This window comes from Pseudonaja textilis, chromosome 5, assembly GCF_049901715.1.
Source record: "Pseudonaja textilis isolate UNSWEBS1 chromosome 5, rPseTex1.2, whole genome shotgun sequence".
Classification (NCBI taxonomy): Eukaryota; Metazoa; Chordata; class Lepidosauria; order Squamata; family Elapidae; genus Pseudonaja; species Pseudonaja textilis.
Window position 1 is genome coordinate 1,742,501 of NC_141994.1, and position 15,535 is coordinate 1,758,035.

The window sequence follows — 15,535 nt, forward strand, 5'->3', positions numbered from 1 at the left end:
TCTATCTCTCCCTCCATCTCCTTCCCTCTCTCTCTTCCTTCCTCCCTCTCTCTATCTCTTCCTCCCTCTCTCTTCCTTCCTCCCTCCCTCTATCTCTCCTCCATCTCACTCTCTCCTCTCTCTCTTCCTTCCTCCCTCTCTCTATCTCTCCCTCTCCGTCTCCCTCCCCTCTCTCTTCCTTCCTCCTTCTCTCTATCTCTTCCTCCTCTTCCTTCCTCCCTCTCTCTATCTCTCCCTCCGTCTCTCCTCCCTCTCTCTCTTCCTTCCTCCTTCTCTCTATCTCTTCCTCCCTCTTCCTTCCTCCTTCTCTCTATCTCTTCCTCCCTCTTCCTTCCTCCCTCTCTCTATCTCTCCCTCCATCTCACTCCCTCCCTCTCTTCCTTCCTTCCTCTATCTCTCCCTCCGTCTCCCCCCTCCTCTTCCTTCCTCCTCCCTCTCTCTACCTCTCCCTCTCTCCTTCCCCCTCCCCCTCTCCCCTCTCTATCTCTCTCCCTCCTCCCTCTTCTCCCCCCTCTTTCTCTCCTCTCCTCCTTCCCCTTCTCTCGCACGCTCTTAAGCGCACCTCCTCCCCTCGACCTCCCCCCCCCGCCCCCTCAAAACCCCGGGTGTGTTTTGTCTGCATTTGAGCCTTTCCAAATAAACGTCTCGGCCGGGGGCGGGAGCGGCGAAAGCCGGGACCCTCCGCAGAAGAGCCGGTGGGTGGCGCGGCGGCTGCTCCTCCTGCGCTCCGAGCCCGGAGGCGCACCGCGGCTCCCCGCTGCATTGCAACCCGCCTGCCTGCGTGCGCGCCTGTGTGTCTGTGTCTGTGCGTGTGTGTGTGTGTGTGTGAGAGAGAGAGAGAGCCTCTGTGTGTGGGTGGGTGTGGGTGTGTGTGCGCGCGTGTGCATCCCTCGCTCTCCGCCTGTCAGGGAGGGAGCTTCCCTGCGTCCCGGGCGCGCCAGCGGTGCCCAGATGCCCCTCGCCTGCTGCAGCCGCCGCCGCCGCCGCCTCTGGAGCCAGCCCGGGAGGGAGCGCTAGGAGGGAGGGAGAGGAGAGGAAGGAAGGAGGGAGATGCGCCCGCCGCCTGGCCCACTTGCGAGGAAGGCAGGCGGGCGAGGCTTGGCGTCCGAAGGCCGGCCGGTCCCCGAGGATGCGCCCCGTCTCTGCGGCTCCCCGTTAGGCCCCGAGGCCCGGGATGGAGCGGGCATGAGGAAGGCGAGGCTCCTCGGCCGGGGGCGTCCTCTGAAGCGCTGAGCCTGCCCGCCGCTGGAGGTGGAGGTGGAGGGGGCGAAGGTAAGGAAGGGCCGCCTTTGTTTGCAGAAACGCGGCGCGCGGGGTGGTGGGGGGGAGGATAGAGATGCGCCGCGCTGGAAGAAACCCGGCCGAGCTGCAACTGCGGGGAGATGGATGGAGGGAGGGAGGGATGCAGGAGAGGAGAGGAGAGGTCGCTCGGGGACCGAAAGGAAAGCGGGGTGCCAGCCACCCCTCTTCTCTGCTGACATGCAGCGCTGCAAGGGGTCGGAGGGGGAGCTGGTGGGAGGGACCGGTGTGTGTGTGTGTGTGCGTGTGTGTGCGTGCGTGCTAGGGTGGTTGTGATCAGAGGAGGAGGAGGGAGAAGAAGAAAAAGGATGCTGCGCGGGGCTGATCGGAGTCACCCAAGGCTGCCTGCCTCTCTTGCGAGGCTCTGATAAAGATGGGTGGGAAAATAGGCGGTATATACCTATATAGCTGGTGAAACGGCATCTGCCTTGCCTGCTTCCCCCCTGTTAAAAAAAATATATATGCAGAAATGCTCCTCGCCAACGGCATCGCTCCCGAAGGCGCCGAGGAGCCCGCTTGGCTGTTATGTTGGGGGCGGGGGGGCGAAAGGCAAAGAGGAAAATAGACAGGCGCGCTTTGCAAAAAAATAACGTAATATTTTTTTTTTCCCGGGGAGAAAATCGCTTCTATGAATAGCACCGGCGGCGTTTGAAAGAGAAAAGCGGACTGCCGCCCGCCTACCCGCCCTGGGTCTACTGCGGGGCCCGGGAGGAAATGGTATAAATGAGATAGATCTAATATGGGAGGGAGGGAGAGAAGGGGGAAGGAAGGAAGGAAGGAAGGAAGGAAGGAAGGAAGGAAGGAAGGAAGGAAGGAAGGAAATGGAGGGAGGGGAGAGAAGGGGGAAGGAAGGAAGGAAGGAAGGAAGGAAGGAAGGAAGGAAGGAAGGAAGGAAGGAAATGGAGGGAGGGAGAGGGAAGGGGAAGGAAGGAAGGAAGGAAGGAAGGAAGGAAGGAAGGAAGGAAGGAAATGGAGGGAGGGAGAGAAGGGAAGGAAGGAAGGAAGGAAGGAAGGAAGGAAGGAAGGAAGGAAGGAAATGGAGGGAGGGAGAGAAGGGGAAGGAAGGAAGGAAGGAAGGAAGGGAGGAAGGAAGGAAGGAAGGAAGGAAATGGAGGGAGGGAGGGAGGGAAGGAAGGAAGGAAGGAAGGAAGGAAGGAAGGAAGGAAGGAAATGGAGGGAGGGAGGGAAGGAAGGAAGGAAGGAAGGAAGGAAATGGAGGGAGGGAGGGGGGAAGGAAGGAAGGAAGGAAGGAAGGAAGGAAATGGAGGGAGGGAGGGAAGGGGAAGGAAGGAAGGAAGGAAGGAAGGAAGGAAGGAAGGAAGGAAGGAAGGAAGGAAATGGAGGAGGGAAGGAAGGAAGGAAGGAAGGAAGGAAGGAAGGAAGGAAGGAAAGAAGGAAGGAAGGGTCAACCTTGAGCCAGTCAGAATCGCACTCCAGGCAGTGGGCAGAGTTAGTCTGTAATACTGCATTCTAACCACAGGGAGGGAGGGAGGAGATAGGGATGAGAGAGAGGAAAGAAGGAGAGGGAGAGGGAGGGAGGGAGGGAGGAGAGGGAGGGAGGGAGGAGAGGGAGGGAGGGAGGGAGGAGGGAGCGAGGAGGAGATAGGAAGGAGAGATAGGAAAGAAGGAAGGAGAGATGAAAAAGAGGAAGGAAGGAAGGAAGGAAGGAAGGAAGGAAATGGAGAGGAAGGAAGGGTAGGAGATAGGAAAGAAGGGAGGGGGGGGAAATAAGGAAGGGAGATGGAGAGAAAGGAAAGAAGGAATTAGAGGAAGGAAGGAAGGGAGATGGAGAGAAGGAGGGAGGGAGAGAGGAAGGAAGGAAGGAAGATAGATATAGATAGACAGACAGTTAGTCTCTTACTTTATTGTTGGGATTTCCTAAGCGGCAATGAGTTGCCAGCTCTGCCTTTGGCGACTTCATAAGGATCCCTGAATCACCATCAGCTGCCTTACATTTCATTTACACTGGAGTAGCTTCCTCCTCTCAAAGTATCTGGGGGGCAAATATATTGTTTCAGTTTTTCTCCTTCAGTTCCTTTCCTTAACCTCACCATCGCTTCAACACCAGAGGCAGCTTAGGCTGTTACTATTTTTTTTTCTGAATGGGTGGCTTTGATTTCAATTTTTCCCTCCCCCTGCAAAGGGCTGGCTAAGTATTCTCTGAATTGCTGACTTTACACTCATTTAATCCACGGCTGCTGATGGTGGCAATGTTGCTACTACCGTAGTAGGGAATCGTGTGTGTAGCTTTTTTGTTTCTTTTTCACTTTTTCTGGCCAAAAGAAAAGAGGAGTTTTCTCCAGAAAACAGACTACAAATGGCCTTGCAATACAATACAAGTAGTTCTCTACTTATGACCCTTCATTTAGTGGCTGTTTGAAGTTTGAACGGCACTGGAAAAAGCCACTTAGGACCATTGCAGCATTCCCTAGGGTCACATTTGATTTACAGTCAGATGCTTGACAGCTGACTCACACTTGTGACGGATTTGCTCTACGACCTTCTGACGAGCAAAGTCCATGGGGAAGGTGGATTTGCTTTAACAACCGTGTTACCGATTTAAATAACTGCAGGGGGTTCACTTAGCAACGGTGGCAAGAAAAGTCGTACGATGGAGCAAAACTCGCTTCACAAATTTCACACTCAGCAACATGATTTCTGGTCTCAGTTTGTGGTCGTAAGTCAAGATCTACCTGTAAATTCAACTCCCCCCCCCCAAAAAAAATAAAAAGTATATAGTTGCCTGTGAAGTTTTGGAAAACATTGTCACCCTTATGGTAACCGAAGGAAACTTTCAAAATAAAAACGGTGCCAGGCCGACACAACGAAACACAACGCGTCCTGTTTGGAAGGCAACCTTTCCCAAGCGAAATCTGTTTGGATAATGTCATGATCCGAGGTTGAGCAAAGATGGTCCTGGCCCCACCTCTGCATCGGATGCAGGACCCTCGTCCGAGTGCTCCCCAGGCTCCCGGACTGGTCCCCGTTCTTCCCCGCTGTCCGATTCTGCTGCCATGTGCACAGGCTGCCGGCGAACCACAACCACCATGCAATAATCAATATTGGATACCCGACTTGGCCCAATCCCTTACGGAAGAGATATTGGAAAGAGTGGCCCTTCTAACCACCAGCAGATAGATCTTCCTGCACGTTTTGTGACATTAAAAGCCCGAAGCAAACAAATATTCATAAATCATTTCAGCTTTTTGGCAGCATGAAAGTGAAACAATGGAAACTGGATCACCTGCGGTTCTTCCGTGGAAACACTGAACCCCCAAAAAACACCGTTAACAACAGGCAGTTATTCCTTCTTTAGTGTTTCACCAATTATTTAATCAGAGACAGATTGATACAGAAATAGCAGGAGCACCGTTACTTAAGGACAGGGAGAATTAGTAGTGACAATGACCAGCCAAAGATTTCTTGCACGGATCCACGTAGATTTCATAAATTTACTAGCTGGATCCCCGTGCTTCTCTACGAAACTATGTGATCGGGCTTAGTTTTGGGGGAGGAAAATGAGGAGGGGGGAAATTCTGCCTCTGCCTACCAGCATCCATCGATATTCATCTGGCTAGCGTCCTGTCAGTGTATGAGAGAGTTAAGGGCTGTTTGGACACCGAAACAGTATTTGCTGTGTGAGCAAGAAGGAGACAGCAAGGAGCCTGGGCATGGCTTAGCTCAACTGTTCTGTACTAAAACTCTTGGTGCACTGAAACTGAACCTCCTCTGCTTGTGTTTTGCCTTTGGAAGAGATTTCTTTTCAGTGGGGGAGGGGGAGTAGAACTCCTGAGCATCAGAGCGTGTTAATAATAATAATAATAATAATAATAATAATAATAATAATAATAATAATAATAATAATAATATAGAAATACTCTAAATGCTCTGAGGGTCATTTGGAAAAATCCTTTCTTAGCAAGCCCCTAGAAGCCAAGAGGAACCTATGTGCCAAATTTAAAGTTTGTAGGCTTTACAGTTCTGGAGATTTCGTGATGATGTATGAGTGGTGTTTCGCTTTTGTGTGTGTGTGTGTGTGTGTGTGTGTAAAGGTCTAGGTGTGTTCGGGTCTTTTCCCATGTAAGATTAAGAGTATCTTGACAACGTTTCGGCGAGGTCCCACTCGCCATCCTCAGGCTGGTGCTTTCGGCTTTGTGAAAAGACCCGAACACACCTAGACCTACATACCTGTACCCGTGAAAATCTACGAAAACAAATATGTGTGTGTGTGTGTGTGTGTGTGTGTGTGTGTGTGTGTGTGTATCTTTGGTTATTCGGGTTTTCTCCCACATAAAATTGGAAGTATTTTGGCGATGTTTTGACAAAATCTCATTCGTCATCTTCAGGCTTGTGTCTTCGGTTTTGCACTTCTTAAAGTAATGTGAGCTTGCAGCTGTTTTTTCTTTTAACTGCCAGTGGGAGTACGACTTGACTGGGTGGGGCCTTGGCTGTGTTCTGATTGGGTGGGGGGTGTTCTCATTGGTTGGGGTTTGGCTGTGTTCTGATTGGTTGGGGGTTTGCCGTGTTCTGATTGGCTGGAGGCGTGTTCTGTTCAGGTGGGGGCTTGGTTGTGCTCAGGTTAGTCTTAGTTGCTGGGGGATTTGAGCTGGTGAGCTGTGATCCTATTGTTTGGCTTCGCGTTCGTGCTTGTGCCACATCTTCATGGTGGGCGTCCATTTGCTTCATGTATGGATCAGAGGGGTTTGAAGTATGTGTATATGTGTGTGTGTGTGTGTGTATGCATATATACATATATATATATATATATATATATATATATATATATGCATATTTGTTTTCTTAAGTTTTGCGGGTACTTACATGTATGGTATTCAGCTTTGTTCAGGTATTTTCCCACGTCATTGTAGTTGTGCTTTTAAAGTTGTAGCAACGTTCTGGCAGAACCCTAATGATGGCAGATGAGATTCTGCTGAAACGTTGCTACAACTTTAAAAGCACAACTACAATGACATGGGAAAATACCCGAACAAAGCTGAATACCATATATATACATATATACATATACATATACATACACACACACACACACACACACACACACACACATATTGCTCACTGAGGACAAGGAATGAACAATGGGTTAGACTGGCAAACAACAAAGAAAGAACAGTAAATTTTCTATTCTGTTTTGAACTTTCATGATTATAAAGAAAACTAGAAGTTTCTGGAGAAACATAGTTCTTTTGGGTGGGGGGATAATGACATGTTAACGGTGTTTCTTTAAAAGTTGCTTTTGTAACCACTCCATGTAACTTTTCACACTTTCACCTGTGAATTTTGTAAAAAAAAAAAAGTCCTATAGTCTGTGTTTATTTACCCTAAAACTGTTTCACATTAGACAGTCTTGTCAGCTGCCAGAGTAAGGAATGAACTCTTCATTATTGACAGAGTCTTCCATAATGATTCATAATCAAGTTTTACTCACGTCTGTCCAGGTAAAGTAAAAGATTAGAAGACGCACAGAAGGCCTAATGGTGTAGGGAATCCTCAGTTTATGACAAGTGAGCCCAATATTTCTGTTGGCTCAGCGAGACGTTGGTTAAGTGAGTTTCTCCTCCCCGCCACCCCGCATTTTATGAAGTTTCTCGCCCCCATTGTTAAGTGAATCACTGCAGTTGTTAAATTAGGAACTTGGTTGTTAAGTGAACCTGGCCTCCTGATTGACCTTTGATTGTCAGGAGGTCACAAAAGGGGATGGCGTGGCTTTGGCGTCAGCCTCCGTGACCTCTGAGCTTGATGGTTTCGTTGCAGACGTTTCATGACCCAACTAGGGAACATCCTCAGTGTTAGAAGGGAGCGGGGTTTGTGGAGTGGAAAAGAAGGAGGAAGAAGAGGAGGGGGAGGGGAAGGCTGTGGGGTCCTTGGTGATCTCTGAGCTTGGTGGCTTTCTTGCAGAGGTTTCATTACCAAACCAGGTTAGCTACACTAGGGTAGACCACCTTAAAGGTCTTCTAGTCCAACCCCTCTTGCCTCAAGTAGGAGACCCTTTCTATAGCCAGGGGCGGGATTCAAAAATCCCAACTACCGGTTCTCTGCCCAGTGGCTGGGTGGGCATGGCAATGGTGGGCGTAGCCTACCAAAACTTCCGGGAGGGGTCTCTTTCACCTTCCCCAGAATCCGGAGGCTTCCCTCGGGCCTCCGGGAGGGCAAAAACAACCTTCCCTGGGCTCCGGAGGCCCACCGGAAGCCAGAAACAAGGCCCATTTCTGGACTTCCGGGACTTCTGCAAGGGCCGTTTTTCGCCGTCCCAGAGCCTCCACACTTACTTGCATCCAAAATGGGTCGTGTGGAGACTCCTGTGATGGGCGAGGTGCGGTGGGCAGAGTCAGCCGGTCGGTTCAACTACCGGTTTCGACGAACCAGATGTAAATTTAATATCCGGTTCGCCTGAACAAGGCTGAACCGGCTGAATCCCAGCCCCTGCCTATACCATTTTGAACAAAATCCAGTCTCCAGTCTCTTCTTAGAAGCCTCCAGTGATGAAGCACCTACAAATCCTAAAGGGAACTTCTGTTCCACCGGTTCATTGTCCTCCCTGTTAACAAACCGCTCCTTAATTCCAGATTGCTTCTCTCCTGGATGAGTTTCCATCCGTTATTTCTTGTCTTTGCCTTCTGGTGCTTTGCGGAACAATTTGGCACACCTCCCCGCCGCCGCCTTCTTCTTCTTTGTGGCAGCCCTTTAGATATTTATTTTTAGGATTGCCCAATCCATCGCTAGCTGCTGTTTATCCCTATTTTATTTTATTTTTTCAATCTGGCAACAGATGATCATTTTAATATCGTCCGTGAAAAACGTAGAACTTCGGGTTAATTCATGAACTCCAAACAGAACGTCAACGGCTTTCGAAGGGCGGTTTCTACCGTGTCTCTGTTTCTAAGGATCGTTTCAAGAAGTCACAGAATCTCTCGCGCTGCCACTTTTTCTGAAACATCGGAGTGTGGAACCCAGAAGTCAAGGAGAGAGAGAGAAAAAATACAGGATCCAGTTACAGACAGTCCTCGAATTACTACAACAGTTCATTTACTGACCGTTCAAAGTTACAACGGCACTGAAAAAAAGTAGCTGAGGGCCATTTTTTTTTTCACACTTACGACCATTCCAGCATTCCCCATGGTCACATGATCCAAAATCAGACTCTTGGCAACCAATTCGTATTTATGACGGTTGCAACGTCCCAGGGTTTACGTGATCCCTTTTTGCAACCTTCTGCCAAGCAAAACCCAGATTCCCTTAACAACCGTGTTATTAACGTAACAAATGCAATGACTCACTTAGCAACGGCGGCAAGAAAAACGGCAGAAACGGGACAAAACTCGCTTAATAAGCATCCCACTTACCAACACTGGAGCTCCATTGCGGTCGTAAGTCCAGGACTACCGTACAGGGGGAGTCGAAGAATTTGCTGTCTTTGGAAAGTCTGATAAGCTACTGCTCTTTGTTAAGAGAAAGTAGTTGAAGCATGAAAAGGGCCCCATAATTCAAAATTCTTTTCCCCCAGGCTTCATTGCACCGAAGTCAAGGTATCGTTCGTTCACCTTGACAAGATAGCGGTGCTCCAATTTTTGTGGGGCTGCCCCAAAGAAGAGGAGGGGGGGTCAACCTCTTCTCCAAAGGACCTGAAGGTAGAACCAGAAGCAATGGATGGAAACTAAACAAGGAGAGAACCAATCTAGAACCAAGGAGAAACGTCCTAACAGTGAGGACAATTAACCAGTGGAACAACTTGCCTCCAGAAGTTGTGGAGGCTCCAACACTGGGAGTTTTTAAGAAGAGATTGGACAACCATTTGTCCAAAATGATATCAAGTCTCCAGCTTTAGCAGGGGGTTGGACTAGAAGACCTCCAAGGTCCCTTCCAACTCGGTTATTCTATCATCATTCCATCATTCCAGGTAAGAAGCCTGAAGGAATTCCTTTAGCTGTCAGGGTGCGAGCTGATCTACAAGCAGTTGCTGCTTTAATTAAGTGTACACACATACACACACACACAACGACCACACAGAACTGCCTCCTTCCTAGACGAATTCAGATATTTCCACCGATGCTTTCATCGAGGGATGGTTTAACAGGAAGTGGAGATCTCAACGCCAATTTTCTAACGTGTATATTTTCCATGTTGCCCGGGATATGTCATGGGACATTTCTAGCACACGTTGGACACGGTAGACAAGATCCAAGGATCCGGCACTAAGTTGGCAAAATACATTGTGCAGGACGATTGTCCTCTCCTTGTAGTCCAGCCCTCAGTGAAGACCCTGCACCCCATAAATATCCAGAGTTTTGCGCTGAGAAGAAGGGCTTCCTGGGGCCAACAGACAAAAAAATTGTGAGTTGCAGTGTGTTGAATTTGTTGAGACCTGCAAAATAGGCCTTTCTGAAGATTTTAGGACAGGCAGGTCTTAAGAGAATAACCTAGATGTAGACTATGTTAGGACCTATATGCCAAAGAAGCATCTTGTACAGGTACTCCTCAACTTATGACCACTTTCTCTCTTTCTTCCCTCTTTCCCTCCCTCCCTTCTTTTCCCTCCTCTCCCTCCCTCAGCCCTTCTGTCATGCCCCTGTTGGAATCTGATTCGGAGGGGGAGGCCAAGCAGCTGACAGGGAGGGGGAGTGTGGCTCCCTTGGCTATGGAGGGAAACTGGGGAAGGGCAAAGTCTGGTTGGGCAGAGCAGGGGAGAGGTAGAACTAGGGAGAGGGAATTCGGAGGAAGATCCAGGCCCACCTCCCTCTTCATCCTAGGGCACGCAGGGAGGAACGGAGAAGGGAGCAACATGGCTTACGGGGGAGGAAAAGGCCCTGATTCCCTTCATTAGCCACACCTGAGAAGGGAGTTGATAAGAAAGGCAGGCTGCGTGTAGCAGGCTGCCGGGAGTAAACATGAGTTTATCTTGTGTCGCAGTGTCTTATCTGTGTTCCTGGCCTCTTCCCAACCATGTGGGTTTTGCTGTGCCTTCAAGTCTCAAATTCTTGCTCCTGCCCTGCCAAACTAATTACTTCAGTTTAGCTTGTTTGGACTTTAAGTTACAGTTTGTGTTGACCCTATTTTGGGCTTGATTTTCTACAGTTAAAAACTGTTCCTGGGAGAGTTTTTCTCCAGCCAGAAGGTAACCTGGACATTGGGGGCAAAGTTGGAGATAATAAAGAGACTCTTGTTGCTTATCTGTGTTGCCTTTGTGCCACGCCCCTTTGGGTCATCACACCTTCCTTCCTTATCACTTGGAGGCTTTAAAGAAGAGACCGGACAACCACTTGTCTAAAATGGTAAAGGTTTTCCTGTCTCAGCAAGGGGCTGGACTAGAAGACCTCCGAGGTCCCTTCCAATTCTGTTATTCTATTCTAAGTCCGCTCTTAGCCTGGCACCATTCCCCCCACTTAGGGCAAGTCAAAATATGTGCCAACATGTGCTGGGCACCAACAGCTGGCAGGGCAAGTCGCTTATTTATTCCCCTCTTTCTGGTTCCAGCGAAATCTTCAACAGGGCTCAAAAAATAAAATTGAAAAACCCCTTTGCTCCCCCCTCAGCCTTTGGACCAGCTGCGTCTTCAGCACATTGACTGCCGTGTGTTGCCAAGTTTGTGACTTCAGCATCTGTTAACACTGGGTTTCCCCCTCTCTCTTTCCTAGATGACAGAGGGCCGCCGGTGCCAGGTTCACCTCCTCGACGACAGGAAGTTGGAACTTCTCGTGCAGGTAATTAACCACCTCTGCATTTTGTGGGGGGCCTTGCCAGGATGCTACGATGACTCCGCTCGGGGCGGCACGGTGGAAGAGATCTTTAATTGAATTAATGGAATCGCTTATTAGTCGTCCCCTCTCTGCCTTCGATCTTATTGGCTTGTTTATTAAAGTTCTAGGCAGCCCAGCTAACCCTCCAGAGAGCTTCCAGGGTTATTGACGGGAGGGCAACTGTCTCATACAGGGCACCCCAAACTTGGCAACTTTAAGACTTGTGGACTTCAACTCCCAGCTACGCTGGCTGAGGAATTCTGGGAGTTGAAGTCCACAAGTCTTAAAGTTGCCAAGTCTCTTCATTTTCACATTTTTGCGCAAGCACAATTCTTGCTGACATTAAGACATGTAAAATTAAGTAGGCCTTCCCTTTATTATCCTGTTCTGGTAATATACCTACCAGGAATATTTCTGGTTTCAAATCTATGTGTTGCTTTATCATTTTTTCTAACCAAGTATGTATTTTAGTCCAGTATTTTTTGCCTTTGGGCACGTCCGCCACATATGGTAGGATGAACCTGGTATCTGATTACATTGGTCTACAATGGTCTCTCTTGTCGACAGCTTGTCTTGCTACTTCTCTCTCTCTCTTCCTCAAGCCAAACCTACCCATAATTTTCCTTTTTGAATTCTGGGAGTTGAAGTCCACAAGTCTTAAAGTTGCCAAGTTTGGAGACCTCTGATCTAATACATCAATCACAGCCCCATTCCCGCCCCCTTGCACCAAGGTCATTGGACACGTGCAAAAATAAGGGCGGGACCACCATCTTGACCACCATCTTGACTTTTTTTTTATTCCTTCCTCCCCTCTGCTTCCAGACAACCATTTACTCTTCCTGGGTCTAAAATCTCATAACTGAGTTGGTGCAAAATATAAGGCATCAAACCCGGGAAGTTGTGGAGGGGGGCGGAAATATAGCAAGATGGAAAGTTATCTGCCCTGGAATGTCCATAGCTCACACAGACTGTGAACCCTCACAAGGCACCCCCAACTTTTCAACCATTGGACCGGGAGAAGATCGCTGGGACTCATTTTGAAGTGTCTGATCAGTTCCTTGGGATTTGTGGGGGAATGTGGTCTGGGGTCTCAGGAGTGGGGAGGGCTGCTTGCTTCTTGTTCTGACCTGGGCTACCCAAAATCACAAGAAGCAGACACCCCGTCTCCACAAAACCCCCTTTTGTGAATTCCTATCCTTCGCATCTAGCAAAGTTCCGGCAAACAGTCTTTCGAGGGTGAATTTACAACCACGGACCTTATCAGGCTTGGAGAGCTGCCAGGCCGATAGCTTTCAAGTGCAGTGCTGTCCAAGGAAATCCTTGGCAAGGGGTCTCTGAGAGTCACAAATAAATCTTCACACTAATTAAACAAACTAATTGTCTCCTGCAAATCCCCCCCTCCTCTTTATTCCCTATGGGAGGGGCCATTCACTGTTCACCTTTGCCTTTACTCCCGAGTCAATGTCTCTCTTGGTTGGTTTTTTGGGGGTGGTGGTGGTGGTGCTTGTCTTGCCTTCTGGAAAAAAAGACCCACTCTCCTATGACTCCTGACTTCATTCCACCGAAGTATTGCTCTTCCAAACCACAGAGAATCCAAATTACTAAGTACAGATAGTACACATGGGGTATCTCTATTCCAAGAAATCCGTGTGATGATGCTGATTAAAGAAACGGAGCTATTCTGTGACTAGGGGGAAATTTGTATACTAATTAATTATCCCAGTTGATTTTTTTTTGGTTTTTTTGCTTCAGTTTTAATGCGTCATTTAAATGTTTAAATTGCTTGCTCTTACTGCGAATATTTTAGAGGGTTTATGATGACATTCGATGTTTTATTATCACTTGTTTTCATAAAGCATTGTAGAGAGTGGGTGATATACACATTCAAATTATTGCTGTCATTATTATTATTATGGTCCCCTTCCTACCCAAGTTCCAGAGTTTTGGCCAAGAGCGGTTAAGAAAAGAAACCAAGATGGCAGCTACAACAATTGTGTCCACCATTTTGATTTCCTTTTAACCTCTTTCTGCAAATATTCCTGGATTTGGCCATAGATAAGAAACGACTTAAGTATATATTTTGGCTTGCGGCTGAGATTCTCCTTTAAAAATATATTCTTGGCAAGGAAAAGCCTTCCTTAATTTTGGCCAAAACCCATGAAATGCAGGCAAGACCAACAATTAAATTATTTTCTCTCCATACTTTGGATCAAGGGAAGGAAGACAATATACAATCGGTGCAGCTGTGAGAAAGAAATTTCCTGGTTTGGTTGCTTGACCATTGTTACATTGTAAACACCGTTGTGTAGGTTATTGTGTTCTTTATTGTGTAAAATGCATTTTTGAATTTACTCAGGGTGTGTCTGTTTTGTGAATGGTTTTTGGGAAGGGGGGAAGAACGCTGCAAAGGAGATAATAACATAAATAATATAAAATAATGATAATACCAAACACAATATTAATGTATATTAATGTACATTAATGTAATATATTAATGTATATTAAATAATGTATATTAATCAAGAGTTTTTCCTACTGACTGTTGGGAATTTTAGATATTTCGCACATGAGACGATATTCTCTTATGTGTTTTGCCACACAGATTGTTACAAAATCCTGAAATGGTTAATAGGAAGGATGAAAAACTAAAAATGAAATAAAATAATGAAAGATGCTTGGTGTAGTTAAGGAACAGGAAATGGAAGACACATAATGCTTTAATTACAGAGAGGCATACTCGGGCTGAACTGGGTTGGATGTGAAGTCTCTTTCTAAGGACAAAAAATGGAAAAAGTTAAATAGAATTCCTTTGATCATAGTTTTGAGTCTCAGGAAATATATTTCAGGATTGCGATGATGATAGTCCAGCCAGAATTTTTTTACAAACTAAAAGGAATAACAGGAAATAGCCCTGAAGGAAAAGTTAAGAGAAGAACTTCATACATTTTTAAATATTTACATTTTGTACGCAGCAGCCTTCCAACCTGGTAACCACCAGAATACAGCTTTCTTATCTCCCAAGTAGTCTTGAAAATCCACCCATGGAGCTCTCTGGAGCATGTCAACTTAGGAAAACCTACTAGAAACCAGAATGAGGTCATGAGCATCAGGATATCACACATGATTGTTCCAAAAGGAAATTGGACTTTGTTTTTCCTTGAAGATGTTTCCCTTTTCATCCAAGAGGCTTCTTCAGTTCTGAGGGAATGGTGGAAAATGGAAGGATTAATATTCTTTGCAGTCCTCTGGTCATTGGTACTCATTCTGGGAGTCGTTGAGGCCACTTGGAGGTTTATCTGTGCCCTTGGGAGTCACCAGAATCAGAGTGCAAATGGGTGTGACCCTGAGGGCAGAGATAAACCTTCAATGATTCTCAGAGAGAGTGCTAACATCCAGAGGACTACAACGAATATCAATCCTTCCATCTTCCACCATTCACTCAGAGCTGAAGAAGCTCCTTGAATGAGAAGCGAAATGTCTTCAAGGAAAAACAAAGTCCAGTTGCCTTTTGAAAACAAAAAAAAAACACCTTTGGGACAACCACGACCTAGATGACTGAGAACCTCTATAGAAATCACACATGATGCCAATTATATAACTCTTCTCCTGAATGTAATGTCATGATTTCATTTTCCTCTCTGGATGCCCAGAGAAAGCTGATTTAATAGATGCGAGTTTAAACAGAAAAGGGAGAATGCAATATCCCATTAAAGTCTCAGGCATCAAATGCATCTGTCAGGAAATGTAGCCCTTGGAACAAATCTAGATTAAATCTGATTTTATGTTTACTAATATGCAGAATGGTATATGCTTGCCCTACAAAATATCTCTTGTTTTACACAAGTTTCATGGCTGCATGTTAAGACTATTTCTGTGGCTCTCTTTGCTGGGCATTGCAGAAAAAAAATTGGGAGGATGATTCATAGTTTTCCATATGACAATATTTGGAAAGAGAATGAACTCTGCCTCCTCTTCATTTCGCATTATTTATTTTAATTATAATTGGATCAATTTTACAGCCATTTTACAGCCTCCACGTGTGATTTGTCTTACTGCAGTAAACCCCTCTGGTGCGCATTTAGAAGAGTAGTAAGGCAGTGTGTCGAGTTAATTACACCTTGGGCATTACCTCCAGGTGTTGTCAGCAGAAAAAGAGTCCCTGGGAATGGTTCCAGAATATTCTCCCCCGTCGAGCAAGCAGGCCCAGTTTATGCAAAGCAAGGTGCAAAATCCGATTGTCCCTTTGTGGAACGCAGGTTGAAGAGATTCAGAAAATGGAATAATCGGAAATTTTACCTCCTGCCTCACTTTCGGGGAGAGAGCAGCCTGCCAAAACGCTTTCAGGTTGTCAAATCTGAATCCAAATGCACTGAACAGTTCAGTCGGAGTGATCGGCCCCGATCAGGGGAATTATTTGGTTTCTATGAAGGCAGATGAAATATAAAAAGGAACCAGCATCTCTCATTCATCCCAGTCCTGGTTGT

The 15,535-nt window shown here is 46.9% G+C and overlaps 1 protein-coding gene across 8 annotated transcripts in view; it reads left to right on the forward strand.

The window, feature by feature from the left end:
* FRMD4A (FERM domain containing 4A) overlaps window positions 1-15,535 on the forward strand; it is a 346,975-nt gene that overhangs the window by 203,749 nt on the left and 127,691 nt on the right. For 7 of the 8 annotated variants that reach the window (XM_087933907.1, XM_087933909.1, XM_087933906.1 and 4 more), the window contains exon 2: window positions 10,950-11,015. In XM_087933907.1, coding sequence (XP_087790033.1) covers window positions 10,950-11,015 — 66 coding nt within the window. Of the gene's footprint in view, window positions 1-1,075; window positions 1,273-10,949; window positions 11,016-15,535 lie in introns of those variants that run through there. The other variant, XM_087933910.1, reaches the window with a different exon arrangement.